The sequence below is a fragment of the Carcharodon carcharias genome, chromosome 16 (genome assembly GCF_017639515.1).
Source record: "Carcharodon carcharias isolate sCarCar2 chromosome 16, sCarCar2.pri, whole genome shotgun sequence".
NCBI classification, from domain to species: domain Eukaryota; kingdom Metazoa; phylum Chordata; class Chondrichthyes; order Lamniformes; family Lamnidae; genus Carcharodon; species Carcharodon carcharias.
The window spans coordinates 32054890-32076747 of record NC_054482.1 but is presented as its reverse complement, the minus strand read 5'-3'; the positions used below and the strand labels follow the sequence as shown (position 1 = coordinate 32076747).

Genomic DNA, 21858 nt, shown 5'->3' with positions numbered 1-21858 from the left:
ACCAACAGCAGGAGAAATTATACTGAAGATCATCTTGGCTATGTTAGCTACAAATGCTTGGGAATGCAAGTTAATTGATATTAAGGCTGCCTGTTTGTAGGGACACCAACTTCAAAGGAAATTCTTCTCTGTCCACTGAAAGAGGCACCAAATGCAGAAGGGACACTCTGGAAGTTAATTAAATGCATATACGATTTAAATGGTGCTTCCAGAGTTTGGTATTTCTGTGATGTCAGTTTTGTTAAAGTCGGGCTGTCCTCAGTTGAAAGCAGACCTGGCAATGGCACCATGGAGGGAAACTTACAGGCATTTTTATGATGCATGTAGATGAATTTTTGTGGGGTGGTAGTGGCAAATTTGAAACAATTGTCATTTAAGAGCTCAGATCGAAGTTCAAGATTGGAAGTCAGGCTTCTGATGTGTTGACATTGGTTCGGACATGAAGCAGAGTGAATCACATGTCACATTACATCAGCAATCCTACTTGAAGAATGTCAATCCCATTGAAGTTAGTCGTGGTAGGGCCTCCCAGAAAGATAACAGTGGCTTAGAAAACGGGAAAAGAGGAACTCAAGTCTAATTGGGCAACTCAATTGGCTAGGCACGTAAAAAAGACTGTCAGTTTTGACGTTTTAGAATTGAGCACTAAAATGAATGATTCCAAAGTTGAAGAAATTATTCAAGCAAACAAAATATTGTCAAAATTAAAAATGGCTCATTGTGTTTTGAAATTCCCATCTTTGGGTAATGTTAGAAAAATGAAACTGATTGTGTTTAGTGACGTGTCATGCAAATCTATGTGATGGGTTTTCGAATGCGGGAGGATTTATAATATTTCTCATGGAGGGGGGGCAAGGTAAATGTGGCCCTTTGGCATGGGAAACGAAAAAGATACAAAGAGAGGTAAAAAGTACATTGGCAGTGGAGATTCGCTCTTGTTGAGGCGATGGATTTGGCATTCTTTATATCAAAGATGCTGGTAGAAATTTTAAGTGGAAAAGAGTATTCAGGAACAGTACCAATCAATTATTATATAGATAATTCACTTTGGGAAAATGTTCACTCTATGAAGTGTGTTAACGAAAAGAGATCGCGAATTGACATTGCAAGCTGAAAACAGATGCTAGAGAATAAGGAGATTACTAAGGTCAAATGGATTGATAACAGCTATCAATTGTCCGACTGCCTCATGAAAAGAGGAGCAAGCTCCAAAATGTTATTGGAAACCCTCATAGAGGGACGTCTTTTCCTTTGAGAAGACAAAAAAGATTTTTTTTTTGTGTGTGTGGACATTTCTATACATATTTTTCCCAAGAAGGGGGAATAAGCAGGATTTATTGAATGGAAAATATATATTGATGTTTGTGTTATGGAAAAGACCCATCTTTATTACTTTTTTGATATATACTTAAGGGTTACTTTCATTTTAAATGGGGAATCTGTTGGGGAAGGAAACAGTTAACTAACAAGGAGTTTTTTTGGTAATTATTAGTTTAATAAGCTAAGTACCCATTTGGTATATATAAAAAGGGAAAACAGCTGAGACGTGGTTCCTGTTGAGTTTTATGGACCAAAAATAAAACACTGTTTGAAGAAGCCAGTCTTGGTCCTTATCTTATTGCCAAGCAGGTATTGGGACTGTATCATGCATCCTCGGGCCTTAAAGGAAGTGGCTGCAGAGATAGTGGATGCATTGGTTGTAATCTTCTAAAATTCCCTCGATTCTGGAAAGATCCCAGCCAATTGGAAAACTGCAAATATAATACCACTATTCAAGAAAGGAGGGAGACAGAAAATAGGAAACTAAAGGCCAGTTAGTCTAACATCTGCCATTGGGAAAATGCTAGAATTCATATATTTTTGATTGACAAGGGAGTCAAAGGATATAGGGGGTAGATAGGAAAGTGGAGTTGAGGCCACAATCAAATCAGCCATGATCTTATCAAGGAGCAGGCTTGAGTGGCCAAATTAGGCTCCTCCTAATTCATATATTCGTTGAATCCATTATTAAGGGGGTAGTTGCAGGACCATAATACAATCAAGCAGAGTAAACATGGTTTGGTGGAAGGGAAATCATGTTTGACAAATTTATTAGGGTTCTTTGAAGATGCAACAAGCAGGGTGGGATGAAGGGGAACCAGTAGATGTAATGCATTTGGATTTCCAAAGGATATTTGATAAGGTGCCAGATAAAACATTACTGTACAAGATAGGAACTCGTGATGTTGGGGGAGTGATATATTAGCATAGATAGAGGATTTGCTAATGAATGGGAAACATAGAGTCGGGATACATGGGTCATTTTCAAGAAGGCAAACTGTAACTAGTGGAGTGTCACAGGGATCTGTGCTGGTGCCTCAGCTATTTGCGATCTATATCACTTGGATGAAGGGACAGACTGTATTGTAGTGAAATTTGCAGGTGATACAAGGATAGGAAAGCAAGTTGTGAAGAGGATACGGAGAGTATGTCAAGGTATATAGTTAAGTGGTCAAAAGTTGCAGATGCAGTGTATAGTGAAAAAATGTTTGGCAGGAAGAATAGAAAAGTAGAATATTACTTAAATGGAGAAAGACTGCAGAATGCTGCACGACAGAGGGATCTGGGTGTCCTCGTACATGAATCATAAAATGTCAACATGCGGGTATAGCAAGTGATTAGGAAGGCAAATGGAATGTTGGCCTTTATTGCAACAGGGATGGAGTATAAAAGTAGAAAAGTCTTGCTACAACTGTACAGTGCAGTGCTGAGACCGCATCTGGACTACTGTGTACAGTTTTGGTAGTCTTACTTAAGGAACATAGGAGTAGGAGTAGGCCATTCAGCCCATCGAGCTTGATCTGACATTCAGTACATTCATGGCTGATCATCCACTTCAATGCCTTTACCTCTCACTATCCCAATATCCCTTTATGTATTGGTATTTAGAAATCTGTCTATCTCTGCTTTAAACATACTCAATGACTGAGCTTCCACAGTCATCTGGGGTAGAGAATTCCAAAGATTCACGATCTGCCAAGTAAAAAAAATTTCCTCCTCATCTCGGTCCTAAGTGGCGATCCCCTTATTTTGAAATTGTGTCCCCTGGTTCTAGAAACTCTAACCACGGGAAACATCTTACCCGCGTCTGAGCTGTCTAACCCTTTAAGTATTTTGTAGCTTTCAATGAGATCACCTCTTATTCTTTGAAACTCTAGAGAATACAGAGATAAAAACAAAAAAACTGCGGATGCTGGAAATCCAAAACAAAAACAGAATTACCTGGAAAAACTCAGCAGGTCTGGCAGCATCGGCGGAGAAGAAAAGAGTTGACGTTTCAAGTCCTCATGACCCTTCGACAGAACTTGAGTTCGAGTCCAAGAAAGAGTTGAAATATAAGTTGGTTTAAGGTGTGTGTGTGGGGGGGGAGGTTTGGTTGTAGGGACAAACAAGCAGTGATAGAAGCAGATCATCAAAAGATGTCAACAGCAATAGAACAAAAGAACTCATAGGTGTTAAAGTTGGTGATATTATCTAAACGAATGTGCTAATTAAGAATGGATGGTAGGGCACTCAAGGTATAGCTCTAGTGGGAGTGGGGAGAGCATAAAAGATTTTAAAATATTTAAAAACAATGGCAATAGGTGGGAAAAGAAAAATCTATATAATTTATTGGAAAAAAAAGGAAGGGGGAAACAGAAAGGGGGTGGGGATGGGGGAGGGGGTTCACGACCTAAAGTTGTTGAATTCAATATTCAGTCCGGAAGTCTGTAAGGTGCCTAGTCGGAAGATGAGGTGTTGTTCCTCCAGTTTGCGTTGGGCTTCACTGGAACAATGCAGCAAGCCAAGGACAGACATGTGGGCAAGAGAGCAGGGTGGAGTGTTAAAATGGCAAGCGACAGGGAGGTTTGGGTCATTCTTGCGGACAGACCGCAGGTGTTCTGCAAAGCGGTCGCCCAGTTTACGTTTGGTCTCTCCAATGTAGAGGAGACCACAACTTAGTCTACTGCATTCGTTGCTCCCAATGTGGTCTCCTCTACATTGGAGAGACCAAACGTAAACTGGGCGACCGCTTTGCAGAACACCTGCGGTCTGTCCGCAAGAATGACCCAAACCTCCCTGTCGCTTGCCATTTTAACACTCCACCCTGCTCTCTTGCCCACATGTCTGTCCTTGGCTTGCTGCATTGTTCCAGTGAAGCCCAACGCAAACTGGAGGAACAACACCTCATCTTCCGACTAGGCACTTTACAGACTTCCGGACTGAATATTGAATTCAACAACTTTAGGTCGTGAGCTCCCTCCCCCATCCCCACCCCCTTTCTGTTTCCCCCTTCCTTTTTTTTCCAATAAATTATATAGATTTTTCTTTTCCCACCTATTTCCATTATTTTTAAATATTTTAAAATCTTTTATGCTCTCCCCACCCCCACTAGAGCTATACCTTGAGTGCCCTACCATCCATTCTTAATTAGCACATTCGTTTAGATAATATCACCAACTTTAACACCTATGTGTTCTTTTGTTCTATTGTTGTTGACATCTTTTGATGATCTGCTTCTATCACTGCTTGTTTGTCCCTACAACCAAACCGACCCCCTCCCCCACTCTCTCTCTCGGCCCCCCCCCCCCCACACACACACCTTAAACCAGCTTATATTTCAACTCTTTCTTGGACTCGAACTCAAGTTCTGTCGAAGGGTCATGAGGACTCGAAACGTCAACTCTTTTCTTCTCCGCCGATGCTGCCAGACCTGCTGAGTTTTTCCCAGGTAATTGTTTTTGTTTTGGATTTCCAGCATCCGCAGTTTTTTTGTTTTTATTTTTGCTTCTATCACTGCTTGTTTGTCCCTACAACCACACTCCCCTCTCCACCTCTCTCTCTCTCTCTCTCCGGCCCCCCCCCCACACACCTTAAACCAGCTTATATTTCAACTCTTTCTTGGACTTGAACTCAAGTTCTGTCGAAGGGTCATGAGGACTTGAAACGTCAACTCTTTTCTTCTCCGCCGATGCTGCCAGACCTGCTGAGTTTTTCCAGGTAATTCTGTTTTTGTTCTAGAGAATACAGGTCCAGTTTCTGCCATCTCTCTTCATAGAACAGACCTGCCTTCCCAGGAACAAGTCTAGTGAACTGCTGCACTCTCTCTATTACAAGAATATCCTTCCTAAGGACCAAAGCTGCACACAGTACTGGTGCAGTCAAACCAAGGTTCTATACAACTGAAGCAAGACTTCATTACTCTAGTGCTCAAATTCTCTTACGATTAAGGCTAATATACCATTAGCCTTCCTAATTGTTTGCTGCACCTGCATCTTTGCTTTCAGTGACTAATTGATGAGGACACCCAGGTCCCTTTTGTACATCTACGCTTTTTAATCTTTCACCATTTAAGAAGTATCCTTTTCATCTGTTCCTTCAACCAAAGTGGATAACCTCTCATTTTTCCATATTCTATTCCATCTGCCATGTTTCTGCCCATTCACTGAGTGTCCAAATCCCCTTGAAGCTGCTTTGCATCTCCCTCACAGTGCACATTCCCACCTAGCTTTGTGTCATCTGCAAACTTGGAACTATCCAAATCATTGATATATATTGTCAACAGCTGGGGCCCAAGTACTGATCCTTGCAGTACCCACGATTCCCAGCCTGCCAACGTGAGAATGACCCATTTATTCCTAATCTGTTTTCTGCCTGTTAACCGATCCTTAATCCATGCCAGTATATTACCTCCTATTCCATGTGCTTTGATTTTGCTAACCAACCTCCTGTGGGGTCCACTGAATCCCTTTTATCAATTCTGTTAGTAACAGCCTCAAAAAAATCCAACAGGTTCATCAAACATTTCTCATTCATAAATCCATGTTGACTTTGCCCAATGAGATCATTGTTGTCCAAGTGTCCATTTATCACATCCTTTAGAATAGATTCTAGCACTTTCCCTCCTACTGATGTCAGGCTAACAGAATTGTAGCTCCCTGTATTCTCTCTCCCTCCTTTCTTAAATCGTGGGGTGACCTTCCAATCTACAGGAACTATTCCAGAATCTATTAAATTTTGAAAGATGATCACCAATGCATTCAGTATCTCCATAGCTACCTCTTTTCAACACTCTGGGATGTAGAATATCTGGTCTGGGGATTTATCATCCTTCAGTGCCATTAAGTTTTCCAATACAACCTTCTTACTAATACTAATTTCCTTCAATTTCTCATTCACCCTAGCCCCTTGGATCTCTAACTCTAGGCGATTTCTTGTATTTTCCTCAGCGAAGATAGAAATAAAGTAATCACTTAGCTTCTCTGCCATTTCTGTATTCCCCATTATAAATTCTCCCCACCTATAGAAGCTTTTACAGAATATGAATGTAAACTGAGGACTGTAGTTTACATTTATATTTTATTCTCCCTTTATCAGTTTCTTGGACCTCGTTGCTGTATTCTAAAATGCTGCCAATCCTCAGGTTTACTACTATTTTTGGCAACTATATAGGCCTTTTCTTTTAATCTTATACAATCCATAACTTCCTTTGTTAGCCATGGTTGACTAACTTTTTTTGGATTTTTGTTCCTTGAAAGAATGTACATTTGCTGTAAACTCTGATAATTCTTTAAAGACTATCCATTGCCTAGGTACTGTCATACCTTTTAATGTATTTTCCCAATCCACCTCAGCCAATTTTCCCCTCACACCTTTTTAATTTACTTTGTTCAAATTTAACATCTTGACTTGAGCTTGAGCTCCCTCACTTTCAAACATAATGTAAAATTCTATCATATTATGTTCACTCATCCTTAAGGTTCTTTTACAACGAGATTATAAATAAGCCCTTTTTCATTACATGATACTAGATCAAAAATAGCCTGCTCTCGAGCCTGTTCCTCAACATACTGCTCTAGGAGACCATCCTGAACATATTCCAGAAACTCATACCCCACAGCATTACTGTATGCATATTGAAGTCACCCTTGATCACTGGATTACCCATGCTACATGCTCCTCTAATCTATTGATTAATAGCATGCCCCACACTACCACTACTGTTTGGTGGCCTATAAACAACTCCTACCTCTACTGTTTCCTGCCCCTTTCTGTTTCTTAGCTCCCACCCAAACAGATTCCACGTTTCACTTTTCTGATCTGTGGTCCTCCCTTGCTAATGTGCTGATCCCATCCCTTAGTATCAGCCCAACACCACCTCATTTTCCTTTTTCCCTGTTCTTCCTAAATGTCGATTATCCTTGAATATTCAGTTCCCAGTCTTGGTCACCATATAGCCACGTTTCCGTAATGGCAATTAGATTTTTTTTTATTCATTCATGGGAAGTGGGCTTCGCTGGCTGGGCCAGCATTTATTTCCTATCCCTAGTTGCCCTTGAGAAGGTGGTGGTGAGCTGCCTCCTTGAACTGCTGCAGTCCACATGGTATAGGTACACCCACAGTGCTGCTAGGAAGGGAGTTCCAGGATTTTGATCCGGCAACAGTGAAGGAACGGTGATGAGTGGTTTGGAGAGGAACTTCCAGGTGGTGGTGTTCCCATCTATCTCCTGCCCTTGTCCTTCTGTATGGTAGTGGTCGTGGGTTTGGAAGTTGCTGTTGAAGGAGCCTTGGTAAATTCCTGCAGTGCACCTTGTAGATGGTACACATTGCTGCTATTGTGCGTTAGTGGTGGAGGGAGTGAATGTTTGTGGACGTGATGCCAAGCAAGCGGGCTGCTTTGTCCTGGATGGTGTCAACTTCTTGAGTGTTGTGGGAGCTGCACTCATACACGCAAGTGGGGAGATGGTGGACAGGCTTTGGGGAGTCGGGAGATGAGTTACTCGTTGCACTATGCCTAGCCTCTGGCCTGCTCTTGAAGCCACAGTATTTATATGGCTAGTCCAGTTCAGTGATAAAAACAAAAAACTGCGGATGCTGGAAATCCAAAACAAAAACAGAATTACCTGGAAAAACTCAGTAGGTCTGGTAGCATCGGCGGAGAAGAAAAGAGTTGACGTTTCGAGTCCTCATGACCCTTCGACAGAACTGAGTTCTGTTGAAGGGTCATGAGGACTCGAAACGTCAACTCTTTTCTTCTCCACTGATGCTGCCAGACCTGCTGAGTTTTTCCAGGTAATTCTGTTTTTGTTTTAGTCCAGTTCAGTTTCTGGTCAATGGTAACCCCCAGGATGTTGATAGTGGGGGATTCAGTGATGGCAATGCCATTGTACATCAAGGTGATTGGATTCTCTCTCATTGGAGATGGTCATTGCCTGACACTTGTGTGACACAAATGTTACTTGCCACTTGTCAGACCAACCTGGGATATTATCCAGGTCTTGCTGCATTTGGACATCGACTGATTCACTCTGAGGAGTCGCGAATAGTGCTGAACATTGTGAAATCATCAGCGAACATCCCACTTCTGACCTTATGATGGAAGGGAGGTCATAGATGAAGCAGCTGAAGATGGTAGGGCCTAGGACACTACCCTGAGGAACTCTTGCAGTGATGTCCTGGGACTGAGATGACTGACCTCCAACAACTACAACCATCTCCCTTTGTGCTAAGTTTAACTCCAACCAGTGCAGAGTTTTCCCCCTGATTCCCACTGACTCCAGTTTTGCTAGGGTTCCTTGATGCCACATTCAGTCAAATGCAGCCTTGATGTCGAGGGCAGTCACTCTCACCTCACCTCGGGAGTTCAGCTCTTTTGTCCATGTTTGAACCAAGGCTGTGATGAGGTCAGGAGCTGAGTGGCCCTGGCAGAACCCAAACTGGGTGTCAGTGAGCAGGTTATTGCTAAGCATGTGCTGCCTGATAGCACTGTTGATGACCTCTTCCATTACTTTACTAATGATGGAGAGTATACTGACGGGGTGGTAATTGGCCAAGTTGGATTCGTCCTGCTTTTTGTGGACAGGACATACATGGGCAATTGGAGTAGGTGCCAGCACTGTAGCTGTCCTGGAACAGCTTGGCTAGGGGTGCAGCAAGATCTGGAGCACAAATCTTCAGTACTGTTGCCGGAATATTGTCAGGGCCCATAGCTTTTGCCACATCCTTTGCCTTCAGCTGTTTCTTGATATCACGTGGAGTGAATCGAATTGGCTGAAGACTGGCATCTGTGATGCTGAGGACCTCCGGAGGAGGCAGAGTTGGATCATCCACTCGGCAGTCCTGGCTGAAGATTGTAGCAAATGCTTCAGCCTTATCTTTTGCACTGATGTGCTGGGCTCCCCCAACGTTAAGGATGAGGATATCTGTGGAGCCTCCTCCTCCAGTAAGTTGTTTAATTGTCCACCGCCATTCAGCACTGAATGTGGCCGGACTGCAGAGCTTAGATCTGATCTGTTGATTGTGGGATTGCTTAGCTCTGCCTACCACTTACTGCTTATGCTATTTGGCATGCAAGTTGTTAGCTATCATACCCATTCACCTCTATTTGTGCCTTTAAATCATCTACCTTATTGCAAATGCTGCTTGCATCCAGGTAGAGTGCCCTTAACCTTGTCTTTTTGATATTATTCCACATTCTAAGCTTAGTTGATGCTCGCCTTTGTTTCACCTGCCTTCTAATTTCACTTGCCACTTTTTTACTTCCTGTTATCAGCTTTACTTCTTTCCAATTTGAGTATCCCTTCAGGCTCCCATCCCCCTAACTAACTAGTTAACAAACTCTCCCCAACAGCACCAGCAACTCTCCTTGGGAGGATATTAGCTACAGTCCTGTTAAGGTGTAATCCGTCCATCTTGTACAGGTCCCACCTGCCCCAGAACCAGTCCCAATGTCTCAGAAATCTGATGCCCTCCCTCCTGCACCAATTCTCCAGCCACGTGTTGAATCGCCCATTTCTCCTTTTCCAGTGCTCTAGCATGTGGTACGTGGAGTAATCTGGAGATTACTGTTGAGATCCTGTTTTATAATTTCCTTGCTAATTCCCTAAAATCTGCTTTCAGAACCTCATCCCTCTTCCCACCTATGCGTCTTTGGTGCCAGTGTGGACCCTGACCCCTGGCTGTTCACCTGCTCCAGAAGGATGCCATGCAGCCCCTGTGTGACTTTCTTCACCCTGGCACACACCATCCTGGAATTATGTTTACTGCCGCAGAAATGCCTGTCTGATCCCCTGACTATGGAATCCCTTATTATTGCTCTTCCACTCTCCTTCCTTCCCTCATGTGCAGCTGAGCCACCCATGGTACCATAAACCTGTCTGGCTGCACTCCCCTGTGAACCAGCATCCTCATCAGTATCCAAAATGGAAAACTGATTAGCAAGCAAGATAGGCTGAGGGGACTCCTGCACTACCTACCTGCCTGGTTCTTTTAGACTGCCTAGCAGCCACCCATTCTCCCTCTTAACCTGCGCTGTGACCACTTATCCACGCAGTTTTGGGACTCACGGATACATAACAGTGACTTTAGCCGCTGCTCGAGTTCTCAAACCTGGAGCTCAAGCTTCTGCAGCCGCTGATACTTCCTGCAGATGTATTCGTCTAGGACAATTGGTGCATGCATGATTTCACACATACCGCAGGATGGACGTCCTACTTGGATGAGCTGACCTACATTACCGTAACTTTAAAAACTATTTATTACGATTAGATTAAGTGGAATAACTTATTAGTTACTCATCAATCATCATCTTGCCCTGTACCAAAGTAAGAGCCAGCTGCTGGAGGCTGAATAAGATAGAAAAAGAAAGGAGCACCTCCCGCACCAAACTCTCTCACTCACTAAACTCCCACTTTATACTGTTCACCCAACGCAGCACACTCAGTGCAGATGAAGCAGCACTGAGGAAGGTCTCTTTTTATGCTCCCTGAAAAACAACTGATTCAAGCTTCTGAAAACTAGCTTAAACTGGCTACCTAATTAACGACCTGCAGCTGCTCTGAGAGAGCTTGTGTATCCATGTTTTTAAGGCTGGAATAAAACTTAACTTTTCTGAACTTAGAGTAAATTTTAGTTCATTGTAAAATTAAAGAAAAAACTAGACCTTAATAGAAATTAACCCTTATTCACTAGCCCTCCATGCAGGCCAAAACGGCACTGAGAAAGACCTCTTTTCTGCTCCCTGAAAACAACTGGAGGGATATACTTGCCTTGGCGACAGTTCAGAGAAGGTTCACTAAGCTAATTCCTGGGATGAAAGGGTTGTTTATGAAGAATGGTTGAACAGGCTGGGCCTATAGTCATTGGAGTTTAGAAGAATGAAGTGTGACCTTATTAAAACATATAAGCTGCTTGACAGGGTGGGATGCAGAGAGAATATTTCCCCTCGGAGAATCTAGAACTAGGGGGCACAGTATGAAAATAAGGGGTCCCACATTTAACACAGATATGAGGAGGAATTTCTTCTCTCAGATGGTCGTTAGTCTTTGGAATTCTCTTCCACAGAGTAGAGGAGATTGATCAACAAGGGAGATAAGAGTTACGGTGGGGGCAGGCGGGAAAGTGGAGTTAATGTCACAATCAGATCAGCCGTGATATGATTGAATGGTGAAGCAGGCTTGATGGGCTGAATAGCTAAATAAAATTGCTTTTATTTAGCCATCAGTCTAAGCCATTCACTCTGTAATCTTCCAACTGTGCAAGAGCAAACTAATTCCACAGTATTCTGAGCAAGCTCATTTTGGAGAGAAATTGAATTTGGAAGTATGACTAACATTCTATAGATCAGTGAGCTCACTGGGCAAATGTACCTGTAGGTTAGTTAATCTAACTCTAGTTTATCCAGTGTACCCATCTGAGCCTCAATTAATCCATGTCAGTTAAATCATGTTGCCCGATTTTTTTGTTGTGAATATAATTGAAGTTTGGGATGTTGTCTGTATGTCCCCTTATGTAAGACCTGTTGTAAAGTGGTTCTAAAGAACAAGACCGAAAACTAAAATCAGCCAACAGTCTGTACAAAGGATCAAACCTTTTTGTATTCATTCATGGGATGTGGGTGTTGCTGACTAAGCCTGCTTTTATTGCCCATCCCTAAATGCCCTTGAGAGATTGGTGGTGAGCAGCTGCCTTGAACCTCTGCAGTCCATGTGGTGTAGGTACACCCACAGTGCTGTTAGGGAGGGAGTTCCAGGATTTTGACCCAGCAACAATGAAGGAATGGCGATATATTTCCAAGTTAGGATGGTGAGTGGCTTGGAGGGGAACTTCCAGGCGGTGGTGTTCCCATGTATCTGCTGCCCTTATCCTTCTAGATGGTGGCAGTTATGGCTTTAAAAGGTACTTTCAAAGGAGCTTCGGTGAGTCCCTGCAGTGTACCTTGTAGATGGTGTACACTGCTGCTTCTGTGCATCAGTGGTGGAGGGAGTGAATGTTTGTGGAATGGGTGCCAATCAAGTGGGCTGCTTTGTCCTGGATGGTGTTGAGCATCATGAGTGTTGTTGGAGCTGCACTCATCCAGGCAAGTGGAGAGTATTCCGTTACGCTCCTGACTTGTGCCTTGTAGATGGTGGACAGGCTTTGGGGAGTCAGGTGGTGAGTTCCTCACAGCAGGATTCCTCGCCCCTAACCTACAGTATTTATATTGCTAGTCCAGTTCAGTTTCTTGTCTGCATAGCCCAGTGCCACAGTACTGTGGAGAGAGAAACAGAGTTAATATTTCCAGTCCAATATGACTGCTGACTCCGCTTCCAAAGAAGAGTCCTGCTGGACTCAATGTTAACTCTGCAGGTCTGGCAACACCTGTGGAGAGTGAAGCAGTTTTTCCAGCACTATTCTCATTTGAACTGGTGCAGGAGGGGACCCTACTGAAAAACTGTTAGAAATAATAATAAACTGTTTGCCATGGCTGGAAGAGATTGAATTAAGAGACTTACTGGGAACGAACTGACCAGCTTTTTTTTCACCTTTGTTCATAGCAGAAAGAATGAGTGCAGCCCAGCTGGACCTGTGGAGAAGCTGTCTGATTCGAAAATTCATTACTCTGCTTCATTAGACAGCCTGACTGAGTCATCGAGATGCAAACATCATGATCGAAGGTGTGGTTTTTATATTTACGCTAACTGCTTTTACACATATGTATTGACTTATTGTCTTTTGCTTATTAAGTGTCCACTATACTGCAGCTCCCAATCATCACCTCCCCTGATAGAGCATGGTGCCTCTGGTGCCAGCAGCCTTCTAATAGCTTGTCCAATTGGATGTTCTGTGTGTTCAAGCTACTGCTGAATTAATCCTGTACTTGCCTGCAGTCAGGGACACTGCTAGAGGGCCAGGCCTCTACGTCATGTTCAGCTGCAGGAACACTGGTTGACTTAATTGTGTTTCTTTCTATCACCCTGATCCAGGGGCCACTGAAATCAGTTGTGGAACCTAAGCCTCTACCCTAACTGAGAGTAACCAACCCTGCATAAACCTGGCAAGTTCAGGTTGTCTGCCTCCTTGCCAGGTGGACCGTTAGCTGTGCTCACACTGCTGTGGTAATGATATGGCTCAGATCACCAAATCAGACAGCAGTTTCTTGCCCTGGTCCTCCCAATACTGTGTCCATCAAACACCTCATCTTATTCCATTTCTCTTGCCTCTGCTTTGAAATACTCAATGGCTATTGCATCCTGACTGCACCCAGGTCACTCAGCAAGATATCCTCTAGTCTTCTGGTGTCTCATATATCGTTCCTGCCCCACTCAATCTTGGCGGCTGTGCCTTCAGCCGTTTAAGGGCCACACCCTCAAATTCTTTCCCTGCTGGGTTCCACAGCCCCCTTAACACCTGCCTTAAATCCCAGCTCTTTGACCCAGGTTTTGGCCATTTCTCCTAAAATTTTACCCTTTGACCTGATGTCACTTTATGTCTGATTACATTTTTTGTGAATCACCTTGTAGCTTTTTCTACGATAATGTCACTGTGCAATTTATTATTGTAGCTCAGCACATGATACCTTTCCCAATTCTCTGGTAAAGGGCATCTATCCAAAATTGAAATTGACAATAAACTATGCCTTTTTTTATCGCAACTATGTTGATCCTTGTGTCACTCCTATAGCAGTGGCAGCAGCAGACAAGACAGCCCCTCCTTACCCTCCTTGGAGAAAAGAGCAGAGAGCAGAACCTCCCGTCAAGAAAAAGGAAATAGCTCTATTGAAGAGGAGGTGCACACAGCAGCTGACGACTCGATCCACAGTGACAGTGTGCCTTCATTACCTGATGAGAAAGGTGAGTTCTTTAACCAGAAATGAGAGTTTCTCTTTTCTCCCTCCACTCATTGCATGAATTTAATGGGGCAACACGTATATACAATTAGATGATCAGAATCAAGAAAATCTATTATTGCCACATTTCTCCTCCCAAAGGAAATAGCAAATTATGGATCAAATTTTAACCACCTACACTGACATTGGTTAGTTCAAATTCCATGAGCCAGCCATTTGCCTTTGAACCAGAGCTCCCTTATTCTGTTTTCTTTGGGTCTGTGATCTGCAGCTCAGGCAGGGAAGCCAGATTTGATGCTGAAAATGCAGAGGTAGTTTACGCAGATGCCGGTATCCCAGATTCCAAGCTAAATGAGCACTATTGGCTGCAAGAGATCTGGATTCCCTAAGTGCTATTTGCTGGAAGGTCAGAATCGTTGAATTCCCTTACTATATATTGTGGCAGCAACTTCACCAAATGGACTGCAGCGGGTCAAAGAGCAGGCCCACCGCAATCCTCTTGGGACCCACTATAACGAGCAATAAATGCTTGTGTCACTGCTTCTCGACAGCCAATAAAAATAATTAACTCTAGCACCACTAGATGTATTGTGTGGCCCATTTACTCGGCCACTTTCATCAACAAAGGGGCAGGCAGTTGCGTAAATGCACAAAAGTAAGTGTTGGATTTACTCAGTGAACTGCAGTAATTGTGTAATGTTGCTAAGATTGGTGCAGTTGTACACTTGTATTCCTTTGAGAGATTGTGATCTTCCTTCCAAGACCACTCAGCAATTCAGTTTGGGTTTAATTTAACATATTCAATTCATTTTATTTTTCTTTTTTGGGACAGGGATTGATGGAGATAAACCCCATGTCACTCACCACTAATGCCCAAGCAGCCACAGGTAGCCAAGCACTTGTTGAATGTTTGGTGTCAGGTTATTGTGAATTGAAGTGCTAGTGCTGACAACTGATTGATCGAATTCAGCAATCCTATAATGAAGGATCAGTGAAATGGAAGTGAAAGCATTTACCTTTCCCGGGGCAGTCTTCCTTACCGAGGGACTTTGTGAAGAAGATTTACATTTAGAATCATTTACTTGCCAAAATATGGTGCCTCCCCACAGGGAGCTGGGTTGACAGTGCCCAAGTATATTTTATCCTGATGCTAAATATTTCTCAGTATTTGCAATTACAATTTGTAAGCTTTTTGTTTTTAACTCTTTACTCTTTAAGATCATCAGAGGCAACATCAACCATGGTTTTAATCTTATATTGGATTATTTGGTTTTATTGACGAAGTAAAATAAGTTTTACAGATAGATTTATTCAACCTTTAAGTCAGAAGCGCAACTGAAAACTCAACGGCCAGTTCTCTTGCTTGGGAGGTTCCTTCCTCATTGACATCCTTCGTGGTTGGCCTTGTGGACTGTCGTCAATTTAGAATGAATCCTCTGATGCTGTTCTTGCTGGCACAAAACAGCCTATCAAAAACTTTCCCCTCTTACTTTCTTGTGACCCCAGAAACAGTACTTGGGTGTCTATGTTGGCTTCCCATAGTCTCCAAGACCATCTAATTCATGACCTTCCAGATAGTCTGAATAATACTTCTATAAGTTGGCCAATTTTCCAAGCATGTCCCCTTAAACAATCAATGATTCAGTGTAACAGTTCTGTTGTTAAAGCAGTAATTTTAACCAAACTCAGCTCCCTGAACAAGTAGTTAGTCCGAGGTTTCTATCCCATGCTTTTAACATTGCTAAAACTTGTACGGAATCCTTCCTCGTACTCTGCCTGTTATTTTTCTTTGCCCATTGTAAACCATCTACTGTCTCTGCAGACTCCGCCTCCGTTGTCACTGAGTACTCCCTTAAGTTTGATGAGTCGATGACCGAAGACGAGATTGAAGAGAAATCCTTCCGTTCCCTGCTGCCATCAGAGAGCCACCGCCGCTTTAACATGGAGAGGAAACGCAGCCGGCAGGATGATTCAGACGAAGACATGGCTCGGGATCAGTCTGCCTCAACAGCTGTCAAAGTGAGTTCACGCATGTGGCTGGGTGGGGGACCTTGTGGCAATCACTGGAATCTCAGTGCTTAGAGCTGGGGTGACATTTGTCCGCAACAACCTGGCTGAAAGGATTAAATTATGAGGACAGTTTATATAGACTATGCTTGAATTCCATTGTACATAAAAGATTAAGGGGTGATCTGATTGAGGTGTTTAAAATAGTTAACTAATTTAATAGGGTAGATAGAAATCATTTCCTCAGGTGGCGTCATCCAGACCAAGGGAGTTTTAACTTTAAAATTAGAGCATGGTTGTTCAGAGGAAATATCAGGAAGCACTTCTTTACACAAAGGGCGGTGGAAATATGGTCCCTCACCCTTTGCAAAAAATAGGCTGTCGAGAATGGGGAGGGGGAGTTCAACTGAAAATGTCAAAACTGAGATTGATAGATTTTTGTTCCGTAAGTATATTAAAGAACCCGGAACCAAAGCGAGTGAATGGAGCTAAGAAACAGATCAGCAATGGATGGCAGAGCACACTCAAGAGGCTAAATGGCCTCCTGGTCTTGTTTCTAATTTTTTTCACCAATAAGGCATGGTAGCAAGACTGTGTGGAAAGCCCAGTAGTTGGAATAGGTGCATCAGACACTGTAGGGTGTGGGGTGTGAATTAAGGAAGATGGGTAATTGGCAGGATGTGACTTGTGGTGTCCCACATGGATCTTTGTTGGAACCTTAGCTATTCACTGTGTTTAATAACCACTCGGATGATGGCATAGTAATCCACATATCCAAAAGTTGCTGAAAGCGCACAGATGGACAGTGATCTCAGCAGTGTTGAATTAACAGGAGGTATTGATAGATTAAGTGAATGCAAAAACTGTGGCAAATGGATATCAATGTAGGCAAGTGTGAGGCTGGATCAAAATAGGATGAAACAGGGTATTTCCTAGATGCTGAAAAACTAAGGACTTGGCGATGGGGAATTTTTGAATATAGATCATTAAAATATCATGAACAGTTTCAGAAAGTAATCAAAAAGGTGAATGGGATGTGAGCTTCATATCTAGGGCATTAGAATACAAGGGGTCATACTTTGACTATATGAAGCCTTGCTTAGTACACACTTGAAGTTCTTTGTGCAGTTCTAGGCACTACACCATAGAAAGGATATACTAGCCTTAACAGAAATGCCACATAGATTTACCAGAGTGATACCTGGACTCCAAGGGTTAAATTAAGAGGAGAGATTGCGCAAGTGAGGGTTATATTCTCTGGAAGTTAGAAGGTTAAGGAATGATTTGAATACATTTTTCTAGCTATTAAGGGAAACAGGTTGGAGAGAGAGCAACTATTTCTGCTGGCTGGGGAGTCTAGGACTAGTGGGCATAGTCTAAAACATGACTCAGAACTCATGATATTATGAAACACTTTTGCATACAAAGGGTGGTCAAAGTTTGGAACTGTCTTCCACAAGCAGTGATTGATCTTAGATCAGTTGCAAATTTTACATTTGAGGTTGATAGATTTTTGTTAACCAAAGTTCTTAAGGGACATGGGGCAAAGGAGCAATAGGACAATGGAGTTAGGTTGCAGATGAGCCACGATCTCATTGAATGGCAGAACAGGATCAAGGGGCTAAATAACTTCTTGCTGCTCTTGTGTCAATGAAACCACTCATCCCCACTCTCTCCAAAAGCAGCTTCTACCCAGTTGTCAGTTTTGTTTTTGGCTCTTGCTCAGAATCTGGCAGTAAATCAGTGGCTGAAGCCCTGACCAAAGTAAGGTTGGTACCTTGGTCTATTTCACAGAAGATGAAATTATATAGAGCCTGACAGCACTCGCTAATCCTGATGAATAGTGGGACAATTTGGCAAGTTCACACATGATGTAGCATGTGTCAGGCATGTCTGAGGGCAATGGTAGCTACTTTAGTTGTTACTATTGTCTAACCTTGGGTCCTGAGCTTTTCTGGGCTAAGGACAAGTTTTACTCAGGTCAGTGGGAAGCAGCTCACTTCACTCGGTGTAACATTTGCCTTTGTCTTTCTCTGTTCAGCATGATTTGAGCATGCCTTTCTCCGGGGGACAGGACAGTTTCTCCAAATTCACCATGGAGATGGTGCGACAGTACATGAAAGAAGAGGAGATGCGTGCCCAGCACCAGGTGTCGCTCCTCAAGCTGCGAGAACGAGCCTTGAAGGAAAAGACCAAAGCAGAGCTGGCCTGGCTGGAGCACCAGAAGAAGTGAGTAGCTGGCTTAAGCAGCGATGTCAAACCTGATAACCTTTCAAAATTACAGTCTAGGGAATGTGTATTAATAACAGTAATACTTCCCAGGGGAAGGGAAGCCATTTCCATTTCTAGTTATGATGGGTCTGTGTAGTAATTATGGTTTTATTTAATGTGTAATGTATCTTTACCTTTCAGAATAATACTTGTTAAGGAAGATCACATGATTTGTAGTAACCAATAAGAGAGTAGCACGGGCTACCTCAGCAGTCAGTGTAGGGGTAGAGTTGGAGTTAAAAATACACATGTAGTTGCTGCTGAGTATGTTGTAAATAAACTTAATGTTTCCACCCAAGAAATTAATAGCTTAATTCGGCCACCCTATAACTGGCAATGAGGATAAAACAGGATTGAACAGAATAAATCAAGTTAAAAAGAAAGCGGCACTGTATCTTGCCCAGTGATTCTAAGTAGCTAGCTCCATTAGAATTGAAGAAGTTGTCCCCTCTCAAAATGCCACAATTTGGGAGAATTGACCCTTTTGAGCCAGCCACAGATGATTGGCCTCAATACATAGAACACCTCACATTCTTTTTTCAAGATAAGAAGATTACAGGGTAAGAGAAGTGGTGCGCAATCCTCTTGAGTACTTGTAGGAGCAAAACCTACAGCTTGATTCGAAGTTTGATGGCACCCAGTGCCCCAGATTCAAAGAATTTTGATGAGTTGGTGGACCTTGTGAAGGGTCACTTTCAACCAAAGCCCTCAGTCATGATGCAGAAGTGCAAGTTTAATTTGAAATAGAGCCCCAGGTGAGATAACTGCATGCTACCTGGCAAATTTGAAGCAGCAAACGAAACATTGTGAGTTTGTTATGACCCTGAATGACATACTCAGAGATCGTTTAGTGCGTGATGTGAAAGAGGACACTATTTAGGAAAGATTATTGTCCAAAATGAATCTGGATTTCAAGATGGCACTCAAGATAGCACTGGCCATGAAAAGTGCAGTAAAAGATTCAAAAACAATACATGATGCGCAAAATGGTGCCATCCTCCACATCGGCCAGGAAACCTCAGCTGAAAGACGCACGAAAAAGTGAGACTCTGCCGAGAAGCAGTGAACAGCCGAAGAATAAAGAAAAATAACTTAGCAGCGAAATCAGAGAATAATTTTGATAGAGGTGGAAACAATAAGTCTTTTTGTGATTGGCAGTTTAAAAACCTGAATGCTGCTATTCTCATAGAAATGGACATATGATGAGGCAGTGCAAGGAAAGATTCAAGCAGGCTGGTAAACAGAAGAAGCCCAATGAAATCTACAACGTAGAAGCAACAAATTCAGACATTTCCTCGTTTAATCTGAAAGTTGGAAAGACAGAACCAATATTTGTCACAGTGAAAGTAAATGACAAACCTGTTAGAATGGAAGCGTACGGGGAGCTTCCACTACAGTAATTGGGGAACATACCTTCAGATATTTGAATAATAGTGAACATCAGTTAAGTTTAGAAGAAGCAGCCGCCAAGCTAAAAACATATACAGGTGAAGACATTCAAGTAAAAGGCATAAGCAGAGTAACTGTCCATTATTGAAGCCATTCGGCAAAGCTATCAGTGTTAATATAGAGAGGCAGAGGACCAAGCCTTCTAGGGTGAAATTGGCTAAGGGAAACCAACCTTGATTGGCCACTGGGATTCCAAAAGGAAGCTGCAAGTTTTCCTGTTTTGGAAAAGGAGTGTATAAGGCCTCAACAACCTGAAGAAATGAAGGCTGCCTTAAGCCAAACCTGGAAGAGCAGCAGAAGGAACTCAGAGATCCTGCTTGATGACTGAGTTCGAGATGAGGTGAACAACCTTTGAAGGGAAAAAAAACCTGTTGAAAAACCTTCACACACTGCAAGATTCCGTCAAGTTAAAGTTTGTACCTCTGGAAAGGTATGAAGAGAAGCAAAAGAATTCAGCACCTCTCTGAACAAACTGAAGAATGAGTTGGCAGAGCAGACACAACAATGTACAACTTTTCAGGAGGCAGCAAACAAATACAAAAAAGAGATGGAGGAGCTGAAGAATCAGCTGAATGAAGCCAAAGGGGCTTTGGAAGCAAAGGTTGTAGAATTTTCCAAGAAGCAGACAGATAATGAAATTTTGGGAGACTCAGCCACTGAGCTCAGACAAGATAAACTTGCATCTGAGAGAAGTCTAGCCAACAGTGAAGTCAAAAAGAAAGCTGAGATTAAAGTCTGCACTAGAAAGGAGAAGGCAGGTAGAAAGAAGATACAGGAGTACTAATAGGGCTGTAATTCTGGCAGCTTACGAATACACTTTCACACATAGGCCTGGCAATCATATTGTAAATGCCAATGCCCTTGGCCGTTTGCCTTTACAAGAAAATGCTGAACATGTCCTAGTTGCACAGGAACTTGTTTTACTGTTAACTTTCTGACATTCCTCACCGGTATGTGCTTGACAGATCAGAGACTGGCAAAATTGGGACCCAGTACTATCTCTGGTAAGAGAACAAGCGCTACTTGGTTGGTCACAGGAGCCCGTATCTGATGAAATGAGACTGTACTTCATCAGAAGTTATGAAATAACCAGCCAGGGTGGCAGCTTATTGTGGGGAGCACGAGTGATAGTCCCTCCAAAGGGAAGGGAGCCACTTTTAATTGAAAAACACAGTGCTCATCCAGGAATTTCCCAAAGAAGACCATTGCATGCAGCTATCTATGGTGGCCTGGGATGTATGGCGAAATGGTGAGTTTAGTAAAGCACTGTGTGCAATGTCAGCAACTGCAAAATTTGCCATTGACAATTCCGTTACACCCATGGGAGTAGCCAGGTAGACCCTGGGTGGGATTGCACATTGACAATGTTGGACCTTTCCTGGGAACAAGGTTTCTGCTCATAGTTGATGCCCATTCAAAATGGTTGGACGTATATGAGGTGAAGTTGCCAACATCAGCTGCTACATTTGAGAAACTGTCAGTTTTGCCATTCGTGGACTACCAGAAGTAGTCAATTCCAATAGTGGCACAGCATTTATGAGTGCTGAATTTCAATGGCTTATCAGCCTCAACGGTATTACTCATGTGAAAACTGCACCGTACCACCCTTCCTCAGACTGGCCAAAAGAGCCGTTCAGATGTTCATGGCAGGCGTGAAGAAACTAACTGGCGATCCCTTGGCAACCAAGCTAGCACGCTTTCTTTTTTATTACAGGACTACCCCTCACACAACAATAGGTGTCACACCTGCGGGATTATTGTTGAAACGCTGTCTCAGGATGAGATTGAGCTTAATAATGCCAAGTTTAGAGGGGAAGGTGGAAAGGAGTCAGGGAAGCCAGAAAACTAGACATGACTAGTATAGTTGTGAGAAGAAATTTTCTGTGGTAGAGCCGGTATACGTGAAAAACTTTAGGGAGGATCAAAGTGGTCACCGGGTGAAATAAGCGCGGTGACTGGACCTCTATCTTAGGATGTGGAGGTGGAAGGCTCGTTCATCCATAAAC

At 42.9% G+C, this 21858-nt stretch overlaps 1 protein-coding gene across 3 annotated transcripts in view; it reads left to right on the top strand.

The window, feature by feature from the left end:
* The window catches only part of cep350 (centrosomal protein 350), a 217244-nt gene that overhangs the window by 125339 nt on the left and 70047 nt on the right, over positions 1–21858 (top strand). For all 3 annotated transcript variants that reach the window (XM_041207879.1, XM_041207880.1, XM_041207878.1), the window contains exons 21-24: positions 12834–12953; positions 13960–14129; positions 15948–16144; positions 18174–18361. In XM_041207879.1, the coding sequence (XP_041063813.1) occupies positions 12834–12953; positions 13960–14129; positions 15948–16144; positions 18174–18361 (675 nt within the window). The remainder of the gene's footprint in view (positions 1–12833; positions 12954–13959; positions 14130–15947; positions 16145–18173; positions 18362–21858) is intronic.